At 52.1% G+C, this 23,078-nt stretch overlaps 1 protein-coding gene across 2 annotated transcripts in view; it reads right to left on the bottom strand.

The window, feature by feature from the left end:
• FRMD5 (FERM domain containing 5) overlaps positions 1 to 22,533 on the bottom strand; it is a 117,315-nt gene extending 94,782 nt beyond the window's left edge. The window contains exon 1 of one of the 2 annotated variants that reach the window (XM_049813531.1): positions 22,032 to 22,533. In XM_049813531.1, the coding sequence (XP_049669488.1) occupies positions 22,032 to 22,133 (102 nt within the window). In that variant the 5' untranslated portion in view covers positions 22,134 to 22,533. The remainder of the gene's footprint in view (positions 1 to 22,031) is intronic. The other variant, XM_049813532.1, reaches the window with a different exon arrangement.
• Positions 22,534 to 23,078: the final 545 nt, after the last annotated feature.

Below are 23,078 nucleotides of genomic sequence, written 5' to 3'. Positions count from 1 at the left end.
TTTCATGCCTTGGCCTGTAACCCCGCGCTCTGAAACACGTATACACCACTGTCACATCCTTCTAACAGCGAGGACCACGATTACTGTTAACGCTTTGCTTATGTTGATACCATGCTATAGTTGTTATCTGCAAGCAACGGATCACTCTGGTTTTATTAAAGAGACAATATTTATATTGCAAAGGAGTTGCTCAAATTGCACAAAGGCACCGCAGCTAATTCTCTCACAACCACAGCAATTTATACTCCCACTGTGAGTTTGGGCCCCTGCCCCTCCAGTCCCACGCCCGCCGGGCTGCAGCAGACCCCCCGAGCTGGGGGGGGCAGGCTGGGGGGCATCTGCAGATCGAGCCGGGCAACAGCATTCGGCCACATCCCAGCCTTCTTCCCAGAGAATCTCATTAAACGCCGCCCGTCACCGCTGCTCTGCTCGTCAGCGCCGGCTGTCAGTCCGTCCTACAGCACCCGTCACTCCGCTCACTCCGCCGACTGCATCGGGAGCCACTTCAGAGGGCGGCGAGGGAAGGGCTGGGGTCCTTCCCCCCTCCGCAGGGATTGCATAAGCAGCCGGCTTTTGTCCTCGGAGCCGCACAGCCAGCAAAGGCACGTCAAGCAAACCACGCTCGATCCTCTCTGACAGCTTCTTCCTGAAGAACAACGGTCGCGACGTGGCTATTAAGCCTGATTTCTAATACGGGCTTTTATTTTAAAAAAGGTTGTGCAAAATAATATGCAACGCTGACAGTCCAGGACTTCAAATTCTCATCGCTCGTGTCAGCTCAGGGCAGAAACACAGGCAGAGCACGAGGTGCCATGTGAAGGAGCGCGTTCCCAAACCGTCCTCCTGTTCAGATTCTCTGATGTCTGATAGAAAGCTTTAACCCGCAGCCACTGACCTCACCGATGCCAGCAGAAGCAGGGGTGGGTTTATACAAGCACTTTACTGGCTATAGCCATGCTTGGAAAAAACAGAAATATGAGGAAATCCTGTCTCCATAAAACATGAGTTACGGCTTTACAAGCTTTTCCCCTTGTAGCAATGTGCTCACATACCTGGGGCGGCTGTAGAAACCCAAAGCTGGAGAGGTTATATCCCAGCATTGCCATGTGGGAACGAAACTGCAGATACATAAATCTGGCTGTAATTGTGGAAATACATTGGAGACTGCGATAAAGAAAGGCCACAGGATTACACAAGCTTGGGAAATGCATTGTACTGTAAGATCAGCACCTCTGCCTTACAAAAGGAAAATTGATTCAGACAAAAAAGTTCTAAATGGTTTATATTCTTAATATGTTATCAAGCTAGTTACAAAGATGTAACAGCGGTAGATGTAATTTACCTATTTCATGCAAGCACTAGATACTCTACAACACGGTAAATTGATTTACAAAGCTGGGAGGCAAAGCAGTACTAGAAGAGATTACTTATTGACACAGGGAGAGCAAACCATTAGCAGGGGAAAGATGGGTCTGTCCCTTCCCTGCCCTGCCCCCTCCAGCAGCCCCCTGGGCATCAAGAGCTGATGGGGAAGAGAAGCTTCAGAGGATGCACGGGGGGAGTGGTGGCTTTTAGGGTAACCTCTTGTAGGGCAAACCTTGATAGAGTGGGTGGCATGTTGTACTTTCTCAATCTATATCGTAATTTCCGTTAAGATAACCCTTAGCTTTGGAAAAGTATTTTTAAATACTGGTTTGAAGAAATTAAATACATTAAAATATTCTTTCATAGATGGGAAGCTGACTCCTGCCACCTCCTGAGTTGACATTCACCTTTCATGTACTCTCAACAAACACGGCAATGATGCTACCACTTATTCCAGGATTTCCCTTAAAAGCAGCGCAGGCTAGGGTGATGTGGGATGGAGGCCATCGCTTCCCCAACACCCCTGGAGAAATCAGGGAGGGGCCGATGTGCCATCCCTTACCTCCCCACAGATGCTTCACCCCTGCTGTGGGACGTCTGCCCTTTAATGTGAGCACAGAATCCATTAGGCTTCTTAAAAACCCTCTCTTTGTCAGCCAAACACACCCTATCTTCAGCTCTTTCCCACCAAAAAGTAATTACCTTACGAGCTCATTACGACTACAGGATGTGCAATTACTGCCTGGAAATAATGCACTATTTTTAGCACACCAGAGTAAAAAGTGGCAGATTGACAAGAATTATCCCTCAAGCAGTAAGGCAACTGGCTTGGTCAAATTGACTTTTTTTGGCTAGAAAATAAGTTCCTGTCCCTTCAGAGCAGGTGAGGGACCACCAGCAGACCTGGTGCAGGGTCCACTGCTGCTGACAGTCCTTTCGTGGGTCCTGCCCCAGTTCCCTGGCTGGTGGATATGCCTGGGTTGGGGATCTACTGCTCTGCCTCCGGCTCTTCTGCCGCATCTTCACGCATGGATTGGTTACAGCAACCCCTTCGTCGTCCCAGGGCCCCCCTGGCTGGGTATCACATCTCCCTTCCAGGGCGGGCATGGAGCCACATGTCCCATCTCCAGTGCCAGCACCCTGGAGTCAGCTATCCTGCTGGAGCCACCCTGACTCCTGCAGGGATCCATACAGAGATCGTGGGTGTCCTGAAGACCTGGGGAGGGAAATGGTCCAGTCTTGCCTTCCTGGAAGCCACCAAAATGCAAAGACAAACAGCCACACATCCAAGGAGATGAGGATGGAGGATGACCCCAGAACACAGTCTGGTGCCCAAGAAAAGGAAGATGCTCGAAATGACAAATATCCCAAAGATGCTGCTCAGGTCTCTGGGATTCCCCCCTGTGTCTGAGGAGACCCTTTTGAATATCCTCCCGCTGCTGCTGCTCCTGTTGCCTGTTATGGATGTCATCTCAATGATGAATACCAGGGTGTCATCCTGCACCAGCCTGGGGACATGCACAGGAGCTGAACGTGCTGGCAGCCCTAGTGGCCACCCCACTGCCCACCACAGACCCCGATGGGGCAGACAAGGCTGCCCAGGCCTCGCCGCTGCCCAGGAAGGGGCCACGGGGATGAACTATCCAAAAGAAAGAGCCCTACTGCCCCATTCCCATGGAGACTGTCATGAGCACAAAAACCTCTCGCTGTGCTCCTCAGCCCTGGCGCACAGCAGCCCGTGGTCACCATGGACAACTGCAGGCAGGCAGAAATATTTCTGGGTCAAGAGAAAGCCCAGGAGGTGAAATGCTTGAAGATTTCAGCCTCCAAGGGAGAAAAAGGTAAAAGAAAGGGCCAATGCACATGCAAATAACGGTGTCACTGGCTGGAAACAGCCAACCTCCCCAGTCCCTGCCAAGAATTCCCCATTCTCCTCCCCAGACCATGGGAACAGGTAATGGTCTCATGCCACCTTCCCTCCCGCAGCTCCAAGTAGAGCATTATTTATTCACCCACCCACAGCACGCATATCCCTGCAGCCCTGCAGAGCACCGAGGCTTTCGCCACACTGATACAGCTCAGAGCGGTGGCACTCCTGCTCCTGAGCCTCGGTTTTCAGCAGGCAGATGGTACCATGTAACATGCTCCAGGGAGGTAAACCTATGCTGAGGACACAATAAAATGGCCTCCCAGTACACCATCCCAGGTTGTGAGATAAATTCTAGCTGAGGCAGCCTCAGCAGCCACCAGCCACCCCTGGGCACTGCCGCCACCCAGCCCACGTTCTCCTGTCCTTCAGCAGGTCCTCTTCCCCACTTCAGAGCCTTGCAGGAGCTTCCTAAAAACACCGAGCACCCAGCGGAGAGGCGACCGTGCCCGCAGCTGCAGACTCGATAGGGACTGAGCTGCAGCTCTGCCCGGTGCACCGGCCACCCTGTCCCTCCCGTTGCTGTTCCCACTGGCTGAAGCGGCTTCAGGAGAGGTTTCACCCCACAAAGCCGTCCAGCTGTGCCCTCCTCCTCCACCGCAGATCAGCTCAGCAGATGAATCCCAAGACCAAAGCTATTCAGCAGGCAGCAGCTTCAGGCGTGATGGAAGGGGCAGAAGTGAGAAGAGTGATGGAGGGGATACAGTGCAGAGAAAAAGGGAAGATGCTGGAGTATGTCTGATGCAATTGGGCATAGGAGGGTTTCCTCTAGGCTATCCTTTAAAAAAAAAAGTTTTACCATAACAGAAAAAAAATCCAGGCAGTTTTTAAATTAAAAAATGCACCCCTGTGCCATGGCAGAGAGGAAGGAGGCATTAACATTTCCAGTTCTGATGATTTTTTAAATCTCCTGCACAATAGTCTTAGCCCAATTTCCAAGAAACCAGCACTCAGCGGGGCCCTACGGACCACGTACAGGCGCTGGTGCCGTCCCTCTCCATGCACTGGCACTGCCCCAGGGGAACCTGCAGCCCAATGCCTGCACGATGCCCAGCCCGTCCCACCGAACCAGCACCGCGTGTTCCGGCCCTCGGCAGCGTTTCCCTACCACAGCAACAGGAGGAGGCTGCTCTCTCGACTGCACAGAACATGACCGAAAACCAGCGAGGGAGGAGAGAGGGAGGGAGGGAGGATGGAGCAGTGTTGCCTTGAAGCTGTGCAGACAAATCACCTCGCTGAAGAGACGAAGAGACGATCCATCCCATTTAGTTGAGCTTTGATTAGTTCAAAGGAACCCAAAATCCTCCCAGCTGTGCCGAGAGCTGCACAGCTTCCCCAAACCCAGCTGCTACGACGTGACAGCCCGCGAGGCCCCGCCGCGCCGGCGCTCGCAGCCCCGGTGACAGGTCCTCCGGCACCCCTGGGCAGGGGAAGGCGCTTCAGGAACATACCGAACGACGGGGTGACTTCGAGTCACTGAAGAAACGTCTGAGACATATCTTCTTCTCCTCAGGCTACTTCACTTCCCTACAGGTGATGGAGAGCCGGGGGCAGCGTGGGCGGCGGCTAGGTGTGCAAGGAGGGGACAAGCCCCGCAGCCAAAACCCTCCTCGCCCAGCCAGCACCGGCACGTATCCTGCATCCCAATCCCATCAGCTGCACGAGCAGTCAGTCACCTTTGCAAGTGCTGTGCAAAGCCCCGCCTCGCACTATAAAGAGCTCTCTAGGAACAGACTTTATGACTCCTTTCTAAATCTCAGCTATAAAAATATACATGCAATGCATGGCTACCTGCAGCTACCTCCTACCAGCCGTACAGTGATGCTCTCTGGACTCTCTCCATAAGCAATGACAGATACAAGAGCAGTGTAGGATGATGTCAAATATGCTTAAAATGTGTATGGATTACAACACCATAAATATTTTAAGGGCTTGAGTGAATCTCTTGCTAACCTTGTACCAAGCTCCACTGGCCCTCTCAGCCCTTCCCTCGGCAGTGGATGCCATCCAGGCAAAAGTATCATATTTTTACCCTGCTGCTATCACCGTCTCTAACTGACACTCTAAATAAAGGCCAGGATAATTGTAGCACTTACAGAAGAATCACGTGCATTCAAAATAGTCTCTTTTGGCTTCTGTAGTTTGTCAGATGATTATATTTTCCCAAACACACCTAAAAGACAGCATGCCATAAGCACTCACCCTATTTGTGCTTGCTCTGTGCAAGTGTTATTTCATGCCAGCTTGGTCACTTGGAAGAATTCAACAGCAAAATGGCACCATATTTCCTTTACCCAGCCACTGAGAAAATACCAGGAAAGCAAATTGCACAGCTCCTTCAGCAACATCAACATGCCAATGCTACCAGCACACAGCACAGGCTGCACCAGCACAAGTTTGCCCAGGAAGCTCATGGGCAAAACTCATGCCCATGAGTTTAAGCTCATGGATCTTAAATAATCCTATCATTTGCAGACAAGCTGTTACGGTCATCAGGAACTATTTGGAATGATTCTGGCCAGTGCCAAAGAGAAACTCATCCCTCTGGAATGGGCACACTGGAGCTTCCAACAGGCACAGGATTTGCAAATCCCACACTCCAACAGGCACAGAGCATCGGTCCCTGTGCCCCCCCTTGCTCAGGTCCCGCAGAGGTGGGGAGCTTGGTCCCAGCCTGCTGCCAGGCAAAGGAATATGTGTCCACCCACCCCTGCCCTGCAGCTTTTACCCAGGTATGATCAGAGGGACGTCTGGTTTTGCCAAAACAACCCTTGCCATGCAGTATGTCATGTCACAGCCCGTCCTGCTAAGGTCTGTGTGCATGAGAGACTGGCCAAAGAGAATTGGACTCTCTACAGTCATCATAGGATGCTAAAAGAAATAAAGATTGTAGCCACTGGTATGTAAACCAGCCAACTACACCAGCCCCAAGAATGCCACCAGCCAGCAGAGCCAGCACTCGGAAACCTGTGACCAGAAATAAGACAGCCTTTTAAATCATCAGCCCTTATATAATGCATGCGCAACTGCCTGCCCACAACATATGGCAGCGTCACTAGTATCTACGTACCCAGAAAAAAGCATCTTGGTGCCTGCCTCCAAGCAAAGAGTAACCTTGCTTTGGCTGGCAGCAAGGTACCTGCTAAGGCAAGCAGGGAACCAGCGGGGAGGTGGTAAGGAAGACGCGATTGTTATGTGCAACACTGCAAAACAAGGGAACACTACAAACACCCCTGCTCCCCTTCAGCTCTTGGATGCACCAGCACAATCATGAACTTCTCTTCCCCTTTCCCTAATTTAACCGATTCAAGAGAATCATTCACATATGCATTTTATTTATTATTATTGTAGCACACAAAATATCCAAGTGTGGATACTGTTAGAAAAGCATAAAGAAAAGGAAGAAGCAGCACTGGCAGCTGCTTGCACTGCCTGCAGAACCCCACCATGCAGTACGGAGTAGGAGACCATTTCAGTAAGGCAGGCAAGACAACATTTATAAAACCGACTGACAGTAACTGACAGGTGGCCACAAGTCAAAACAAGCTCCACAGGCCCCACAGAAGAATCAGACACTGCGGTACCCAGACAGTATCTGATGTGCTCTCCTGCCCACTGCTCCTGAACCTACCGCCAGCACGTTCAAACTTACCGAGACCACAGAGCAAAGCGTGCATCGCATCACGAAGCTCTCCCAGCACCAAGGCAGTTACCAGTTTAAAGCTGCATGTTATTCCAAAAGCGAGTGCAAAGGGGCTTATTCATTTACTTACTTCCATGTTTACTTTTGCCTGCTTTGTTTGTTATTGTAACACAAGCTGGATCCTTCCCCACTTGCCTTACGGATGCTGCTCATCAGCCGCGTTTCCAAGGGTGGCCTTTGCCAAGACGCTGCGCTGGGATGCTCACCCTGGGCACCACCACCAGAAGCGGTCCCACTGCTCTCTGAGACGTGTCCTGCAAGGGACTAATGCCAAACACACCCAGATGTGCCCCCCAAGGTGATTTTTACCTCTAGTGCTGAACTCCCACCTAGCCGGCAGTCTCTGAGCAGTCTCAGAGAGCAGTCCCGTGGCCCCAGCACAGCACCCGGGACAGGCAGTGCAACTTTCAGCACCGTGGGGCTTGCAGTCTCAAAGCAGAATTGCTTCTGCTGGTCTGCTGACAGTGTTTTAAAAATCCATCTGCGCCAGGACAAGGAAGTTTCAAGTAACAACTAATTTAAGGAGACATTTATCTGCAGCACTGGTTAATCTGACTGCATTAATTAAAGAAACGCTATTTTAGCACAACTTATTTGCCTAAATGGTGCTTTAAACCCAGGTGACCTTTTCCAGAAGTTCACAGGGCAAGGTTCACTGGAGTCTGTGTCTACCTTCAGTGCTTCCATACATCAGCCAGCACCACAACTATCAGCTCGCAGGAGCAGAGCTCTTAACCCACCCTGGAAACCCCCTTCCACGGGCAGGGACACTTCCCACGCGCAGGTGGCAGCTCCATGCTTCAGTTTCCATTAACTAAGTGTCCCATTCAGATGAAACTGCAGGTTTTACAGATGAAATAAATAAGGAACAGAGGAGGGACGAGATCCCATCCATCAGCGGTCCTAATCCCCTGCACCAGATGTGAGCATCCCAGGGCATCCTTCTGGGGTGAGGTCCATGGAGGAGCTCAGCCCGCTCCTCCCTCCATCGCCGGTGCTGAGGACCCGACCGATGCCGAGGGTCACAGTGGCATGGGCCCATGGAGGAGTCCCCACAGCCCAGCAGTTGGGACAAGGCTGGATCCTGACTAACACCACTGGGTTACAGCTCCTCGTTATCACTTCCAGGGGCTGGACATGAAGCTCCAGCACAACGTCCCTGAAGCAGCAGCGGGGACGAGGGCATGTCCCAGGCGATGGTGGTGTCCCCTGCTCAGCATCAGCCCTGTTCCTCTGTTCCCATGGCAATTCCTGGCCCTGCCAGCCGCACCACGACGTTGACTTTTCCTCTCTCTCCATAGAGATCCGTGGAACAAAGCAAAATAAAACAATTAGGCAGTGTCTGCGGGGGTCAACGTGCAGTCACTCCTTTCAGGCTAATTTACGGTTTCCCAAGTCCCATGCAGAAGCCAACGTTGAAGCCATTCTGGGCTGCTTTTTACCCTTATTCCCATCTCCTGGAAACTGCACAGGGTATAAAACTGTAGCCCAGCTCAACTCATCTCCTAATCCTCACATTTATCTTACAGGCACCATGGCCACGGAGCCACTGCCAACACCTCTGCCAAGCCCCCGGGGCCCGCCCTGAGGCCGTGCCTGTTGAAGACGGCACTTCTCTGCAGGGGTGAAGAATAAGCAGACAAACAAAGACAGGGAATGGGAAATCTTGTGGTAAGAGGATTTGTTAAAAGAACAGCCCATCATTTCAGTTAAGGTCAAGCACTGGTGAGGGAAACACCAGCACCCTTGCACTTGGGGAAGCTTTTTGCCCACTGCACCTGAACATCGGGAAGAGCAGCCCATTTTCTAGACCTGGGTGGGGTACAGCATTCACATCCATCCTGGGGACTCCAAGTGTTGACTCAGAATTTAAGTCAAGAAGAGCTCAATTAGCTGTAACAGAAAAAAGGCAGCTGCCTACCTCCCCAGCCCAGGCAGGGTGAGACACCCAAAATCTCTCCCAGTCTCAGGGAACCATTTAATTTGCCAGTGACAACTTCACGAAGGACACCAAAGAGGGCTGCAGAAGACCAGGGCCACCAGCTGCCACTCAGCAGCCTCCTGGCTTTCCAGCACGCCCTCCCCACCTGGGGTCTCCTGGTCCCCCACCGAAGCTCCTGCCGGGGGGCTAATCCCTGCTGCCAGCTCCCAGCACTGGTTCTCCCAACTGCCCTGTGCCTGGGATGGGCATCAGGTCTGCTGGGATGCAGGAGCCTCCGGCTGCTGCAGGCAGCTGGCCCTAGGCACCTGTCCCTGCTCGAGGCACGGTGCCTTCCTGCACCGAAGGGCCACACAGGCTCATTAGGAAATAATAACACAGCAGATGAGGCTCAGAGAATACATCTTCTCCCTGTTCGCTTCCAGAGGGGTGAACGAAGAGCCAGAGGGATTTGGAAATTTCTGCCTTGAGCACACGAGGTTGAATTGCTTGTGGTCTCCGTTACTAATGCACTCCCCTGGCAAAATCCCTGTCCACTCCCTCTTCGCCCAGCGATGCAGGAACTGTAATTGAGTTGCGGTTCAGCCATGATAAGCCTTCCCGCGGTGAGGCTCCTGGGGGACAAGCCCTGCCCCAGGCTGGAGCCATCTCCTGCTCGTCCCTGTGCCGTTACCAATGCCAGCGGTACTTTGGCACTGCCATCCCCCTCACAGTTATCCCTTACGGGGGACCTGCTGGCCACTGCTGGGTTTTTTACTTCTTTGTACCCAAGAATGGATCACCTCCTCCTCAAAAATACTGCAGTTGTGTTTCAGGCTCAGAACCGCATTTCTGGGGGTTGCAGGTCTCAGGTTGGTTAAGGAGGAGGAGCCGTGACCACAGCACCGGCCCTCTCTGCTCAACCCCGGGCTGCTGGAGCTGCCCCTCCAGGGGTCCCGCACCCTGCAAAGGGCCGTGGGGCAGCAGGTGGGCACGACGGGAGCTGAAGGCTTCAGCCTCCTCGCCTGGTGCAAGTCACAAAGGGTCAGGGCATGCCCTGCACTGGGACAAGCCAAAAGCTCCGCTGCAGGCTGCTCTGCTTTTCCTTCGCTTGCAACCCTGCAGTGCAAAGCAACATCAAGCTTGTACAGTGAAATCATCCTCCCTGCCCATGGCACTGGCCCTGGCAAGTCCAGGAACCTGAGCACCAAGCCAGGCAAACGTCACATCCTTCTTCACGTATCCCCTGCACCCTGTCTCTCACCAACATGTCCTCAGAGAAACTTGGATGGATAAAGGATGAGCTGTTAGCCCAGTTTTACAGCTGAGGGAGGCTGTGGTGCAGGGAGGAGCCGTGGAGGACCCAGAGCAGCACCCTGCTGAACCCGGGGCGCAGGGGCTGCGCTGCCGCTCCCCGAGTTGGTTTACCCCCCCTCAGCAGCCCCAAGACACCGGCAAGACATGACATGGCTCATCAGCATCAGTTCATGGATGCAGAGATTAACCATGTCTGAAACCCACGTCTCTTTGGAAAAGCCCAGCAGAGCTGACTGAGAATTACACGCTGCCCGCAGAAGTTTAAAACCAAATCAGCCTAAAATGCCTCAGACATTGTTCTCCATTAGACTCAGTGACATCCTCGTAAGAGAATGCCACATGTTAATTAAAAAGCCCTATGGAAATAGGAACACTCTCTGCTCAGTGGTACTGGGGGTTACTAAGGAAAGCCTCAACCTTATTTCTTTCCTCCAAGCCTTGTTAGTTGTGTTTTTATTTAATTCTGGGGGACTTTGCCAAAGGGCCAATGTGTTAATGCTGACAGTGGGAAGCATCCCATAAGGGCAGAGAGAAATCACTGTCATCGTTGTTTAAGGCACGCTACATTGCGATTAATTTTGTATTAGCATCTTATTTATAACTAGAACAAACCCCAAATGTTAAGATGGGGGACACGGTACCCAACCAACAAGGCACTGCTAAGGAGACATGCAACTCCCACTCACACCAGGGGAAGCAAGGCAAGGCAGAACACAGGCTGCCATCACTAATCCACTCAAATGGCAGCTACCTCGCAGACCCTCTGCTTTATTCCAAAGCCCCAGATGAAGAAATCTGTCATTGGAAAGCAGAAGTCACAACTGGTTAAAGCCTCATCTGTGGGCTTAAGAAGTTGCTTCCAAGAAGCAGTGACAGGCTGGGGAATTATTCCCTGCAGGTTTGGGGTTTTTATATCAACGTGCAAACGAGAATGATGTAAAATAATAAACACATAGGCAATAAAGGCAAGTGGAAGAAAGGAAGGACAGTAGTAACGTGGACGTGGACCAGAAGACAGAAGAAGTCCATTCTGGATCAGGAGAAGAACCTTAATTTTGAGGAACAGCCCAGGAACACCGAGATATAGGCAGGAGCTTGGTCCAAGAGAGTTACCTTAGGAGAGAGGTCTGACAGTACCACTGCAAGGGCAGGTGGCGAGGCTTGGTTCGGACAGCAGTCCCGATGGCGTGAGGGTCATGGGGGTCCCTGTTCGGATGGAGGAGGATGGCCTGGCACGGCGGGGGACACTCCCAACTTCTATCACACCCCTCTTGCCCTGATCCTGTCTCACCGTTGTCTCCAACCTCAGCCCTCTCCTCGGCTGCTGCATTTTCTATTGCCCTCACATTTTCTCTTCTCCACTTCCAATGGCCCCAGGAGCTCCAGGTTTTCAGATCCCAAAGACATTCTGTTCTCATTACACATTTCCTTTGGAAAGCCATTGTTGTTTGCAAGCCAGAAATATTAGTCAGCATGCTATATAGTGCAGCGCTAATGAGAATTAAATCGATTCATGAAAAGTACTTGCTCAGCATGTTTATTATCTATTTTTCAAACATAACTATATTGGATTCTGGGGGGTTTTTTCCAGTCCCAATATACTGTCCATTCTATGAGTTAAGTATATCGATAACATACAGTTACAATCGCTATAAACTACCTAATCTATATATTCCTAAAGTCTCTCTAGGTCCAGAATGGCTTAATCAATTATTGTAATATTTTATTAAAGAAAAATTTTATATAGGCAGCTAGATGCATTCTTTTGGGATCCCAGTTTATGTGCCAAGCTAAAAGCCAATACAAACTGAAACAGCCCTGCTATAAAACCTCTGAAAAATAGAAAAACCTCATCGATATGACAGATATGCCACTATAATTAAAGGCTTCGGTAACAGATGTTATGCAGCCAAAATATTCTATTTCCAGCTGCAGCGTTGATCAAATTTTGACATCCAACATTAGCTAGCTGACAAACCCAAAACAGGTCTCTCTCTGACCTCACAAAGCACAATGCCACAAAGCTTTTTTTAATTACCATTTATAAAAATGCCCCGTCTATCTGGTGAGACACCAGTACCTGGCAAGTATTGACCCACCTTACTTCACTCCTTCCCACAGCATCCCAAACCAGCCTACGATCTTCTCCATGCTCAGGAGTCCAGCGCTTATATTCTTTACTGCCAGATATGAAAGATTAAAATACGTGTGAATCTTGACTTTCCAATGAGATGCTCAATGCAGAAAACTGGCTCTCCCAGGGAAAGAAATGGGTATCAGCATAAGCTCAGCCCTGGCAGGACCACAACCTGGCTGGGAGCTGAGGGAGGCTCCCAGCTCAAAAATCTAAAGCAAATATGTTAAAACTATTATGTTAATATTATTAGGGCACAGCCAGCCCATGGCTCTGAGCCCTGCAATGCTCGTGCCTGTTTGGGAGGGATTTCCTAACCTTTGCATTTTCACAATGTGAAGTACATCCGACAGACCCGGACAGGTTTTTCAGTCTGTTCCCTTGTCTGCAGAAGAGCAGTTTCCATTTACATCAACTTTCCTGGTCAGGACCAAAGACTGAACAATCTGGGAGAACAGACTCCCCCAGTTTCCATAAGGAGAACTGGGATCATCCACTAATGGAAGCACAAAGTTGATCCTCGGAGCAGCTAAAAGATCCTGTGGCTTAAAATACAGCTCTGCTCTACAGACTGATTATGTAAAAATGGCACCATCTTGCTCAGTAGCACAGCTCCTGATGTCTATCTGGAAAGACAGCTGCTGACTTTATTGAGTAAAATAAGGTTTTACTGTATTTTACCCCTGCTGTCCCCTACAGATAACAAGCCAGAGGAAGCACGACAGCATCTCGCATTTTGTGCATGTGCGTAGAATAAACTATATTCCTCATTCCTCACAAAATTTCAGCTGCCAAGTCGCTTTTGCAAATGAAGACAATGGTTACCAGTGAAGGTAATCTACGCGGATGGTAATTGCCAAAGTGTAATTAAGGGCAAAGTACGGTCTGCATCTTTAAAATGACAATGCAGCAGGAACAAAGTGCCCACCTGCTCCCCAGGACCATGCCAGATCGGTCCACTGGCAGTTACAAAAATCCTATATTTGCTTAGAAAAAAGAGCCGTTCTCCACTGGCAGTCTGGAGCACACTTCACACAACTTCCCTCTGCACTGGCCCTTTTCAGAAAAAAAATCAGACTCTAAGGTCCAGGCATTTTTTGCAGATATTCAGTTCAGTCTTGGCCATAATTACACAACAGACATGACAACCTCTGCGCCGTGCGCAGGAAAACTGCCCAGCCAGCCCCAAATCCCACAGGTCACCTTAGAAACAACCATATCTTGGTACATCTCACCCGGTAAATTCCTGGAAAATCAGATCATCACAAAATCTGTGCCACAGAGCAACGGGAGAGAAAGATTGCACATGACTGTCACATATCCACCCACCGACCACGTACCCGAGGGACAATGTTGCAGCGACTTCAGACCTCACCACTCTTCCTCTCGTTTCCAAATGCTACTGAATGCAAAAGGCAGCAGTTACTTCTCTGTCTAGAAATGAAAACACCGTAATGGATATTTAATAGCTACCTTCAACTGCAAGAACTCCTTGTCAATGTCCTAAAAAATACAAAATAAAAGACAGGCTTGTTTGAATAGGAGGCAGGGGATGGCAGCAGGGTTAGACACATAGAATTTGAGTGTGAAAATTAAAAATATGTTTTCATTTAAGATGGTCAGGTAGGCATGTGCCCGCCAGCCCGGGATCGATGGTTTATGGGCAGTGATTTCATGCACACACCAACCTCTGAACAACAACACCCTGTGGGGATGACAGAGGAGAAGAACCATCTCCCAGCCTGCCAGGGCGACCGCTGCCCTGACCCTGCTGCCAGCACAGACAGGCACAGAAATCTGGAAAGAAAGGCGCTTCCGACCGCTTCCTTTTCTGGAGAAGAAGGAGCTGATCTTTGGGATTTCTGCAGAAGAGCTGGCGCATCTCCTGCCCCGCTCCACTGTGCTCCTGCCCCACCACCCTCCAGCACCCCTGAACACAAACCACACAGGCAAATACACCTCCAGGGTGACATATTTAATGAGATTTCATTTCAATTTTAATTCTTTTGTTTTTCTAGAAGCAAAATATTTTAAACATAGATAAAACTGTCTAATACACACATTTTTATTTTCTAGAAGCACCAGTATTTTACACGCTGAGGGAGCACGTCTCAGCGAACTGGCGGTGACACGCGAAGCCAGGCATCTTCACTCTGCCATTTCAGCCCACTCGTTGCAGCATAACAACAAAAAGCGTTCGTGTCCATGAGTCCCAGCAAACATGTTTCCACGCAGGTCCAGCTCGCACGCGCCTGCCCTGCAGCACCCCAGATGCTGCCCTTCGTGCTCCTCTTCCTCACTGTGCAAAAACGCCCTGGTAGCGGCAGGGCTCGCGCAGGGAGCTGCTCACCCCTTGGTCCACGCTCCTCCACCCTCCGAAAGGCTGCTCTCGCCCCCGTGCACGTGCCCTGCAGACTTTGCGAAGGCAGGGCTGTGACTGCAGGAGTTTCGGCTCGGGGCATCGCCCAGCCTGCACGAATGCCGTCACATCAGCCCAAGGGCTCCAGAGCTGGTTTGGCAGACCATCACCTCCTAAAGGAAAACCTGGCTTGTGTTTCATGCTCAGAAGATATCCCTAGGTTTCTGCATAAATGCAGATGACCATATAAACCCTAATTCTGACATCCTTATTTGTGCGCATGGAGTTTTCTCACTTCTTCACATCTTTCTGAAAACTCACCCCTCATTGCTTCCACATCTCCTCCTTCATCCTGGTGCTCAGAGCAAAGCAAGCTCCCCTTCAGCCTGGCCTCCACCAACAGTTTGCTCTGTAGCTGGTTATCCAGTTCTGTGAGGAACCTAATAAAACCAGACTGCACCAGCTAACAGCGCCTTGTGCAAAATTCGGGTTGGTTAAGTTGTTGTCATGCTTAGGTGAGAGCTCAAAAAAATGTTCAAGGTATTAATTCCTCTCTGTCATGACCGAAGACAGGGGGCTTGCCTTTCTCCTGGGCTCTGGCAGCAGCTGGCAGAGCTCTGCTGATAAGGTGAGGGAGCACAAGCAAAAACGTCTCCTGGGATGATGAAGGTGCCACATAAATCTGAGTAGATTTTAGAAAGCCACCAAGAGCCACAGAAGCTGTAACTCCATTGGGAATACAAGGGGGGAGTCCACAGGAGGTGGCCAATGAAGAAACAAATGAGGCTAAGTTTTTCTGAGTTCTGAAGCTTCTAAGAGGCTGACTGAAACAACACCCATAAATAAATAAATACAAATCCTGCCACAAGAGGGGATTTAGCCCCATCCTTTCAAATCATCCCCCCAGCCCTGGCAGGACAAATTCAGGCCCACGTATGCGCACACATTAACTGTAGTGTTGCTGCAGCTGTCAGAACCTGCTCTCCATGTCCTTCTGGCCATGCAAGAGCCACAGTCTCTGCAGACACTCGCTGTGGATTCATCAGCCTTGCAGGCACTTCCAGATCATCAATATGAAATTGCTGTCATACTGCTATGATAATTTACTCTGGAAAAATTTCAAAGAAAAGAATTTGACCTGAAACCTTCTTATTTGCAGAAGCAACTCCAAAGCTTTCTGTCACCAAACAATAATTGGGTTTTTTGACCACAAACAAGTGGCTGATGACAGAAGCACTGTTCAATTCTCTCTGCAACAGCACCGACATCTGACCCCTGTGCTAACGAGGTATTGTCTATTCTTGACAAAATTGATAGCAAATAAAATACAGCACTTCTTGCATGGCAAATCCCTGCTTGCTCACCAGCCTTCTCCAGTAATGTGCTGTCATTTCTACCAAGTGACAGTAGTGCCACGCTTCCTCGGCCGTTTGGAGACCAGGAGCGCGGTGATTTTGGAGTGTTTGCTCTACAATGCCACCCCCTACTTGAAGACACAGCTGCCCTGCACGAGGCAGAGGGATGGCTCCCGTTTCGGTGGGAGCACATGCGTGCTCTGCTCGGCGGGTTGGGTCGGGATTCCCATCAGTCCTGCACAAACTGTGCTCACCACAGGGTACGAGACATTCCTACAAGTCTCCTGGAAGGTTGAAGTGCTGAGGGTACCACAGGGTTTGGTTTTCCCACTGGCAAACTCCCACCTCACATAGCACAAGACAAAGATAAGCACACACCATCCTCAAACGCGCAGGACCAAGTGCCCATCAGCTACCGAATAGCTACCCCCCAAGCCAACAAGGACTCCACTTTCCACTGACACCCAAAATCACCCATCGCTGTGCAGGCAGACACCATTCCCAGTGCCCCTACCCATGCTTATGAACCCACCTTCACGCATGATGCCACCCACCCCGGAGAGGGCACCTGCCCTGACACGAGCTGTGGAGGAGCTTCCACAGACCGACAGCATCTCCATCGGGACCTTGCCTGCGACCATTGATGGCATCTCAGTGAGGGTCTTGCTCGCTGCACAGTCTTTGCCCATCTTCATACATGGCTTCCAGGAGAAGCCGGCCTGCAAGGTTTTGGCTAGAAAACAGATGTGCCAGGTGTACCAACAGACAGGGATCACAGACACTTTCGGTGCCTCTAGTCTTGTACGGAGCAAACCGAAGCGTCATGCAAGTCTCAGCTTTGCTGGAATGTGGCCACAGACGTCAGTCCCACATACACGATCCCTTTGAGCTCCTGAAGAGTGAGTCAAAAATTAAAAATAAGTGGGCTGCTCGAGGTACTTTTAGTATTCCCCAGACACCTTAAAAAAAGCCTCCTACTGTGCATTACCTAATTTTTACATGACAGAAGCAGAAAATCTCTTCTTTCATGATGCTACTGTACATATCTTTCTACAGTGGTATTACCGTGTGTGCGTGCATGTCTGTATATATATATATCTCTCTCTCCATATTTGTCTTCAACATCTTATATGGGAAAGTGATAAGCAAAGTAGTTCTTTCAGAAGACTGTCTCCTAAGAGGGGGATAGCCAGCAGTTTCACAGCAGGTATAAAACAGGTATGAAAAGTTTACAGAAAAGAGACATTTCAAGCTGGTGAAGAAAGAGCAGCACTAGAAATATTCTCGATGGATCTCCATAACAACTTGTGTTTCTGCCTCCCATTAAAAATGAGATTAAATATGCCACTAGTTTTTCAGTGGACATTTAGTGGCTGTTTTCCTCAGCTGCCTTTTGTATCCTTTGTATTTAAAATTATATACTTGGAAATAAATTTAAAAGGAAAAAGGAGACAAAACCCAAGAAACTCTCAGCTTTGACTGTTACTTTGTCTTCAAATTTATTGTGCATTTCAGGCCGTTTTCTTCCGAGCCCACAAACCATATGTATGTAAATGTTTGAGCAGGGAATGAAGGATGCTGCCCTGACAGCGTGCAGCTCTGCCGAGATTTAGCTGAGTGAGAATGATAGGTTTCTGTTGCAAATACATTTCCAATGCTATAAATAAAAACATTTATTTGAATAGAGCCACAGCAAACTGGCCAAGGAAACCTGTCGGTATCGCTTTCCCCAGCCTGGGACCCACAGGCTGGGAGTGGTGCGATCCTGCACCCGCTGCAGCCCAGAGACCTTGCTGATGGACTTCTCCCCGCTACCACAAAGCACTGGCAGTGCTGCAGTGGCTTTGCCGAAGCCTCGCCTGTGTCGGACCATGAGACCAGGCGATGCTGAGAGAGCCTGACCCGCCGTGCAGACCCGCAGCCTCGGACCCAAAGTCCGCCTTACTCCACGTTTCTGACAACAGGTTTGGCATCGCTCCCTGTTACTGCACCCCGGGATCAGGCTGCAGGTGAGAAGGGAAGGCTCTGCGAGCAGGCGTAAACTTCTCGGCATGAAGCCTCGTGGTTTCTGGCGCTCTCGGCAGCAGGGAGCAACCTCCGGTGCAGAGCGCATCACCTGTGCTCAGGACTTCAGACGAGACCCCACTGCAGAAGCAGCGGTCTGCTAACCTATTTCCCGGCAAAAGCAATTGGGAACTCTCAGAAGATAAAAAGATAATGAACAAATAACCTTCACAGTAGCCAGCGCTGCAAAAACCCAAGGTTCCCCTTTGTGTTGACTGCCTGTTATTAATGATCCTGTCAGGTCTCCTAATGAACTTTGTGCTTCATGTGGAAAACGTGGGGTTTGTCCAAGAGCATAGTCAAGAACTCGTTTTCCTTTATTTCCAATCTTACACAAGAAAGTTCTTACATTCTGAATCTAGGAAACCGCATTTTTGTATTTATTTTCTCACATCTCCACATTCTTGTAGTACTACCGAGGTTTGAAACAAAACACCACTGTCTTTTCAGGAAAATGCTTGATGCATTGAGCAATGGCAAATCATTAATTATTTCAAGCCTTTTATACCACCACTGACACCACAGTGAAGAATTTAAAACATTTCCTCAGACAAGCAGCTCAGTCACAGCAAAACCGCAGCACAAGAGCATTGCTTCGTTTTTTCAAAGCTTGCTTTATTCTAACAACGGCTGCAAGGCTGCCTCGCTGGCAAACTGCTTCGCGTTTGCATTTGGAGACATGGAGCACAAGGTGGTAAATATAAATTAAATATACTGCTAGACCAGACCCTTGCCATGGAAATGAACCAAAGGCCTTCGGGAACGGCTGCCCCTCTCTGCCGGCCAAGCCACTCCCTGGAGATGCGTCTCGGGGCAGTGACACCCATGGGAGTGGGGTCCCCAGCACCCATGGCCAGCAGCCAGCACAACACCAAGGGACAGAGCGTTAACGGGCATTGCTGCCTCCTCACATCTGATGGCCCCCACACCGCAAACTACTGCTTTTATTGCTTTTAAAAGGTACCCCTGTGGCACGTAATATTATTAAAACACCAGCTTTTCTGAGTCAAGAAAGCCCAACATCTCCATGTTCAGGCAGCTGCTGGGGGCCTCCCGAGTCCCGGCAAGTGGCTGAGACCCGCAGCCCTGCTCGCCAGCAGACACAGAGCATCCCCAGGATCCCAGCAGAGATGGATGCTGGGACAGATTCCTCCCCAAAACAGCAAACTACTGGAAATACACCAAAAAAACCCCCAACACTAAAACTGCTTATAGATGTGCCAACCCAGCTGCCCCGACCCACTGCACACGCTGCCTCTGCCTGCACCAGCTCTGTCCCCCCAACACTGTCCCTGATCCCGCCGGGGCTGGGGGACCTGGGGATGAGCTCTCCAGGCTCCTCCGCCTGCTCGGATGGGCTGTTGGGGAGTGAAAATTAGGGCAAAAGAGAGGAAGGTTTTATCCAAGCTCAGACAACGAACCATTCGTTCATCATGGGAATATTACCGAAGTAAACTTCAGATAATCAAATAAAAAAGGCTTTATTTAGAAACAGAATATTCAGGTATTACCTAGCAGCACTGAACCCCTTCTCACATGCCTTTATCAAGCACAGCCAGAGGTTAGTTTTGTTGACAGGTTTAACCAGTGCCACTATCTGAAAGGTGAATAAGACCTCTTAAAAGCAGCTCTGCCTCTGAGTGCTTCTTGCTTTTCCCCGGCAATGGAGAAGCCAGATGACATGTCCAACGGGCCACACTTCAGGGAGGGTATAAAGCCTGTCCACAGCCCCACATGCCGCCAGGGCGAGTGGCACGAACACCGGGGTACAGCAGCGAAAATACACATTACAAACTTCCAGCGAGCAGCATCGCTCCCCAGATGTGTGCCGTGATTAACAGCACTGCGTATAAAAATGATGACTTACACTTTGGACAGTTTCTCCATATTTAAGTAAAAATAGAAATACATAAATTAGAAACAACAGGCGTAGAAACAGCCTGGGCGAGGAAACACTACGGATCTCAGCAAGACGTGAAAAATCTGCGCTCGTGAGGGAATGACCTTCAAAACTCATTCACCGCTCGCAGCCTGTATGGTGACGGTTTTTCTCACTTGCGAGACATTATACATTCCTACTATGTACACTTTAATTTTGCACGGACTATAAATACTTGCCTTATAAGGCAGCATGAAAGCAATAGAAAACAAATATTTAACTGGGGTAACCTTGATTTTGAGGGTAATACGAGCCAATTCTTTATACCATAGGTCATGCATGCTAAATACCAGGATTCACTATTTACTATGCTGAACATAAAAGAAGCCACTGAAATATGTGATCAAGTAGTATTTTCTCTTTAAAAAAAAACCAAAACACATGCAAAATGACAACACCTTGTTAAATTATCTTAAGGACAGAAAGTCCAGATTTTTCTTAACTGCATTGCCTACACTTTCTCTCCCAAACTACGGTTTTCCATTTAATTTGTATCAAAAACAACCTCTGAGAGATGAGTTAGTTTTGCTTGCGCAAAATAAACTAGGTTGCCGTTGTAGTTGTTTACTGGGTCACACTTTACAACCCAGGTGGGGGAGGAAGGAGCGGCATTAGCATTCTTCAGCTGTTATTTGCACAAAACACCGTATTTATCTATTTTAGACTATTTAAGCAAAACCGACGGTGCCTCCCATTGCCTGCAGCACTCCTCGGTAACCATTCTTCAGCATTATCATTTAAAGCATATTTCTGCCTGTAAATGAAAAAATGCTCCCTCCTCCTCGGAGCGGCAGGACGGGGAGAACCGGGGAGACCCAGCAAAGGCTGGGAGGTGGCAGTTGTTGCTATTTACATCTTGAGTCACCTTTACTCCAAACTCTGCCCTGAATTTTCCACTGCCTACAGGCTGGGCTGAAGCCAGCTGACACCAGCAGGAATAGTTGCGAGTGCTACAGCGTACAGGTTTTCGGCGAGCTCCCTCGCAGGGATGATGATAATTGTGGGGATGAAGAGTAAAAGCAGCCGGAGCCAGGGATGCTCCTCTCAGCCCTCCAGCTGCCGGGTCCCGTTACCTAACTAGTTGCAGCGGAGCCGGTGAGCGTGTTTTGCTAGTTTTTAGAAAGAACGACATCCCACGGTCTCTGCGCGCTGAGCCACGGTCCCGCGCAGCCCCCGGCAGCAACCGGGCGGGGGGGCGACGGGTCCGGGTCCGGGTCCGGGTCCCGGTCCCGGCCCTGGTCCCGGCACACGGGGAGCGGCAGATGCGCACCCCGTCCCCGCCGCTCCGGACAACTACGGACCGCCACCGCTCCTTAGGGCAGAGCTGGGCGCTAATGAGGGGGGCAGCGGGGGGGGGAGCCGGGATGCGGCGGGGGCAAGGGGAGACTCCATCCCTGCCCAGCACCGTCCCCGGTACTTTACTTCGCGCCGAAGTCCTCCCCGCGGAGCCTCCGCAGCCGGCAGCGGAGGGCGAGCACCGGCCCGGCTCCGCGGGGCACGGCCGAGGCTCTCCCCGGCCCCGGGGTGACCGTTCCGGGCCGCCCCTGCCCCGCTCCGGCCCCGGCTGCGCTCCGGGGGCTGCGGGCACCCCCGCGCCGGCTGAAGGGCGGGCGGCTCTCCGCGCTATCCCCGCACGCCTCCGCGGCCGGGGGAGGGGGTCGCAGGCGGGGAGGGGGGGGAGCTCTTCCGCGGGGCTCCTCGCCGCCGGCAGCCGCGGCTCGTCTCCCGCAGCGATGCTCCGGTCGCCTCCCGAGACGGGGGAGGGGGGGGGGGGGTCTGCCTTTGTTCGCAGCGGCGGGGCAGGACCGGGCCGCCCCCGCCGCTCCGCTCCTTTTGTCTGCCGGCTCCGGGCGGCAGCGCGGTGGCTCGGGGGGCTGCGCCACCCCGGCGCGGGGCCGTCCCGTCCCGTCCCGTCCCGTCCCGTTCCCCCGAGCCCCGCGGGACGCTGACCTGGATGGTGCAGGTGTACTCGCTGTCGTCCAGCAGCCGCACGGTGCAGTTGTACTCGCGGTCCAGGTTCCTGCTGCTGCCACTCATCCACCTGCTCAGCATCTTCCCGAGCCGGGCGGCGGAGCAGCGGGCTGCGGAGCGGGCGCGGAGCGGCGGAGCCTCCGCTCACATCCCCGCTGCCGGCGCGGTGCGAGGCTGGGGGGGCGGGGGGGGGGGGGGGGTGCGGAGGACGCGCCCCCCGCCCGGCTCGGCTCGGCCCGGCCCTGCCCTGCCCGGCCCGGCCCTGCCCCCGCTGCGGGCCGAGCGGAGCGGAGCGGAGCGGCGCGGAGCGGAGCGCGGTGCCCGTGCCCGGGCCGCGGCGCACGGCGGGCGGGGTGGAGGCAGGCCCCGGGGGGGGGGCACCCGGCGCCGGCTGCGGGGGCCAATCTCGGCGCCGCGGCGCTGACGGGCTCCGCCGCAAACCAATGCGGCAGGGGCGGCGCGGCCCCGCCGCCTCCGCTGGGCAGCCCCGCGCGGGAGAGAGGGAGGGAGAGAGGGAGGGAGGGGGCTCCGCGGGCGCGGAGGGGCGGGGGGGGGGACAGGGACGGGCGGGGGGGGACGGGGAGCTGCGTGCGCGGCGCCGCGCCGGCCGGCGGGAGGGAGCGGCGGGGCCGCGGGGCTCCCCGGGGACAGCGGGACACGCCGCGGGGCTCGGCTGCCGCTGTCCTCACCCGCTGCCCACAACTTCTGCCCGCGGGGGCCGCTCCCCGCAGCCTGACGCACCCGGGGGAGGGGGGGGCAGCCCCCGGTTTGTGGGGGCGAACCCCGGTTTGTGGGGGGGAGCTCCCAGTTTGTGGAGACAGCCCCCGGTTGGTGGGGGCAGCCGGCGCTGAGAGCGCTGCTGTCGCGGGGAGTCTTGCAAGTGATGTCGAGCGGGCTCGGGTGCGTGCGGCCGGGGCCACCCTGGCCCCCCGAGAGGTGGGCAGCTGCTTTTCTCCAGCCCTGCGGAGGAGGAGGCTGCGTCCCTGGGGAGGGCAGGTGAATAAGCCCGACCCAGCAGGCCTGCAA

This window comes from Accipiter gentilis, chromosome 10 (genome assembly GCF_929443795.1).
Source record: "Accipiter gentilis chromosome 10, bAccGen1.1, whole genome shotgun sequence".
In the NCBI taxonomy this organism is placed as follows: Eukaryota; Metazoa; Chordata; class Aves; order Accipitriformes; family Accipitridae; genus Astur; species Astur gentilis.
This window is presented reverse-complemented; position numbering and strand designations above follow the sequence as displayed.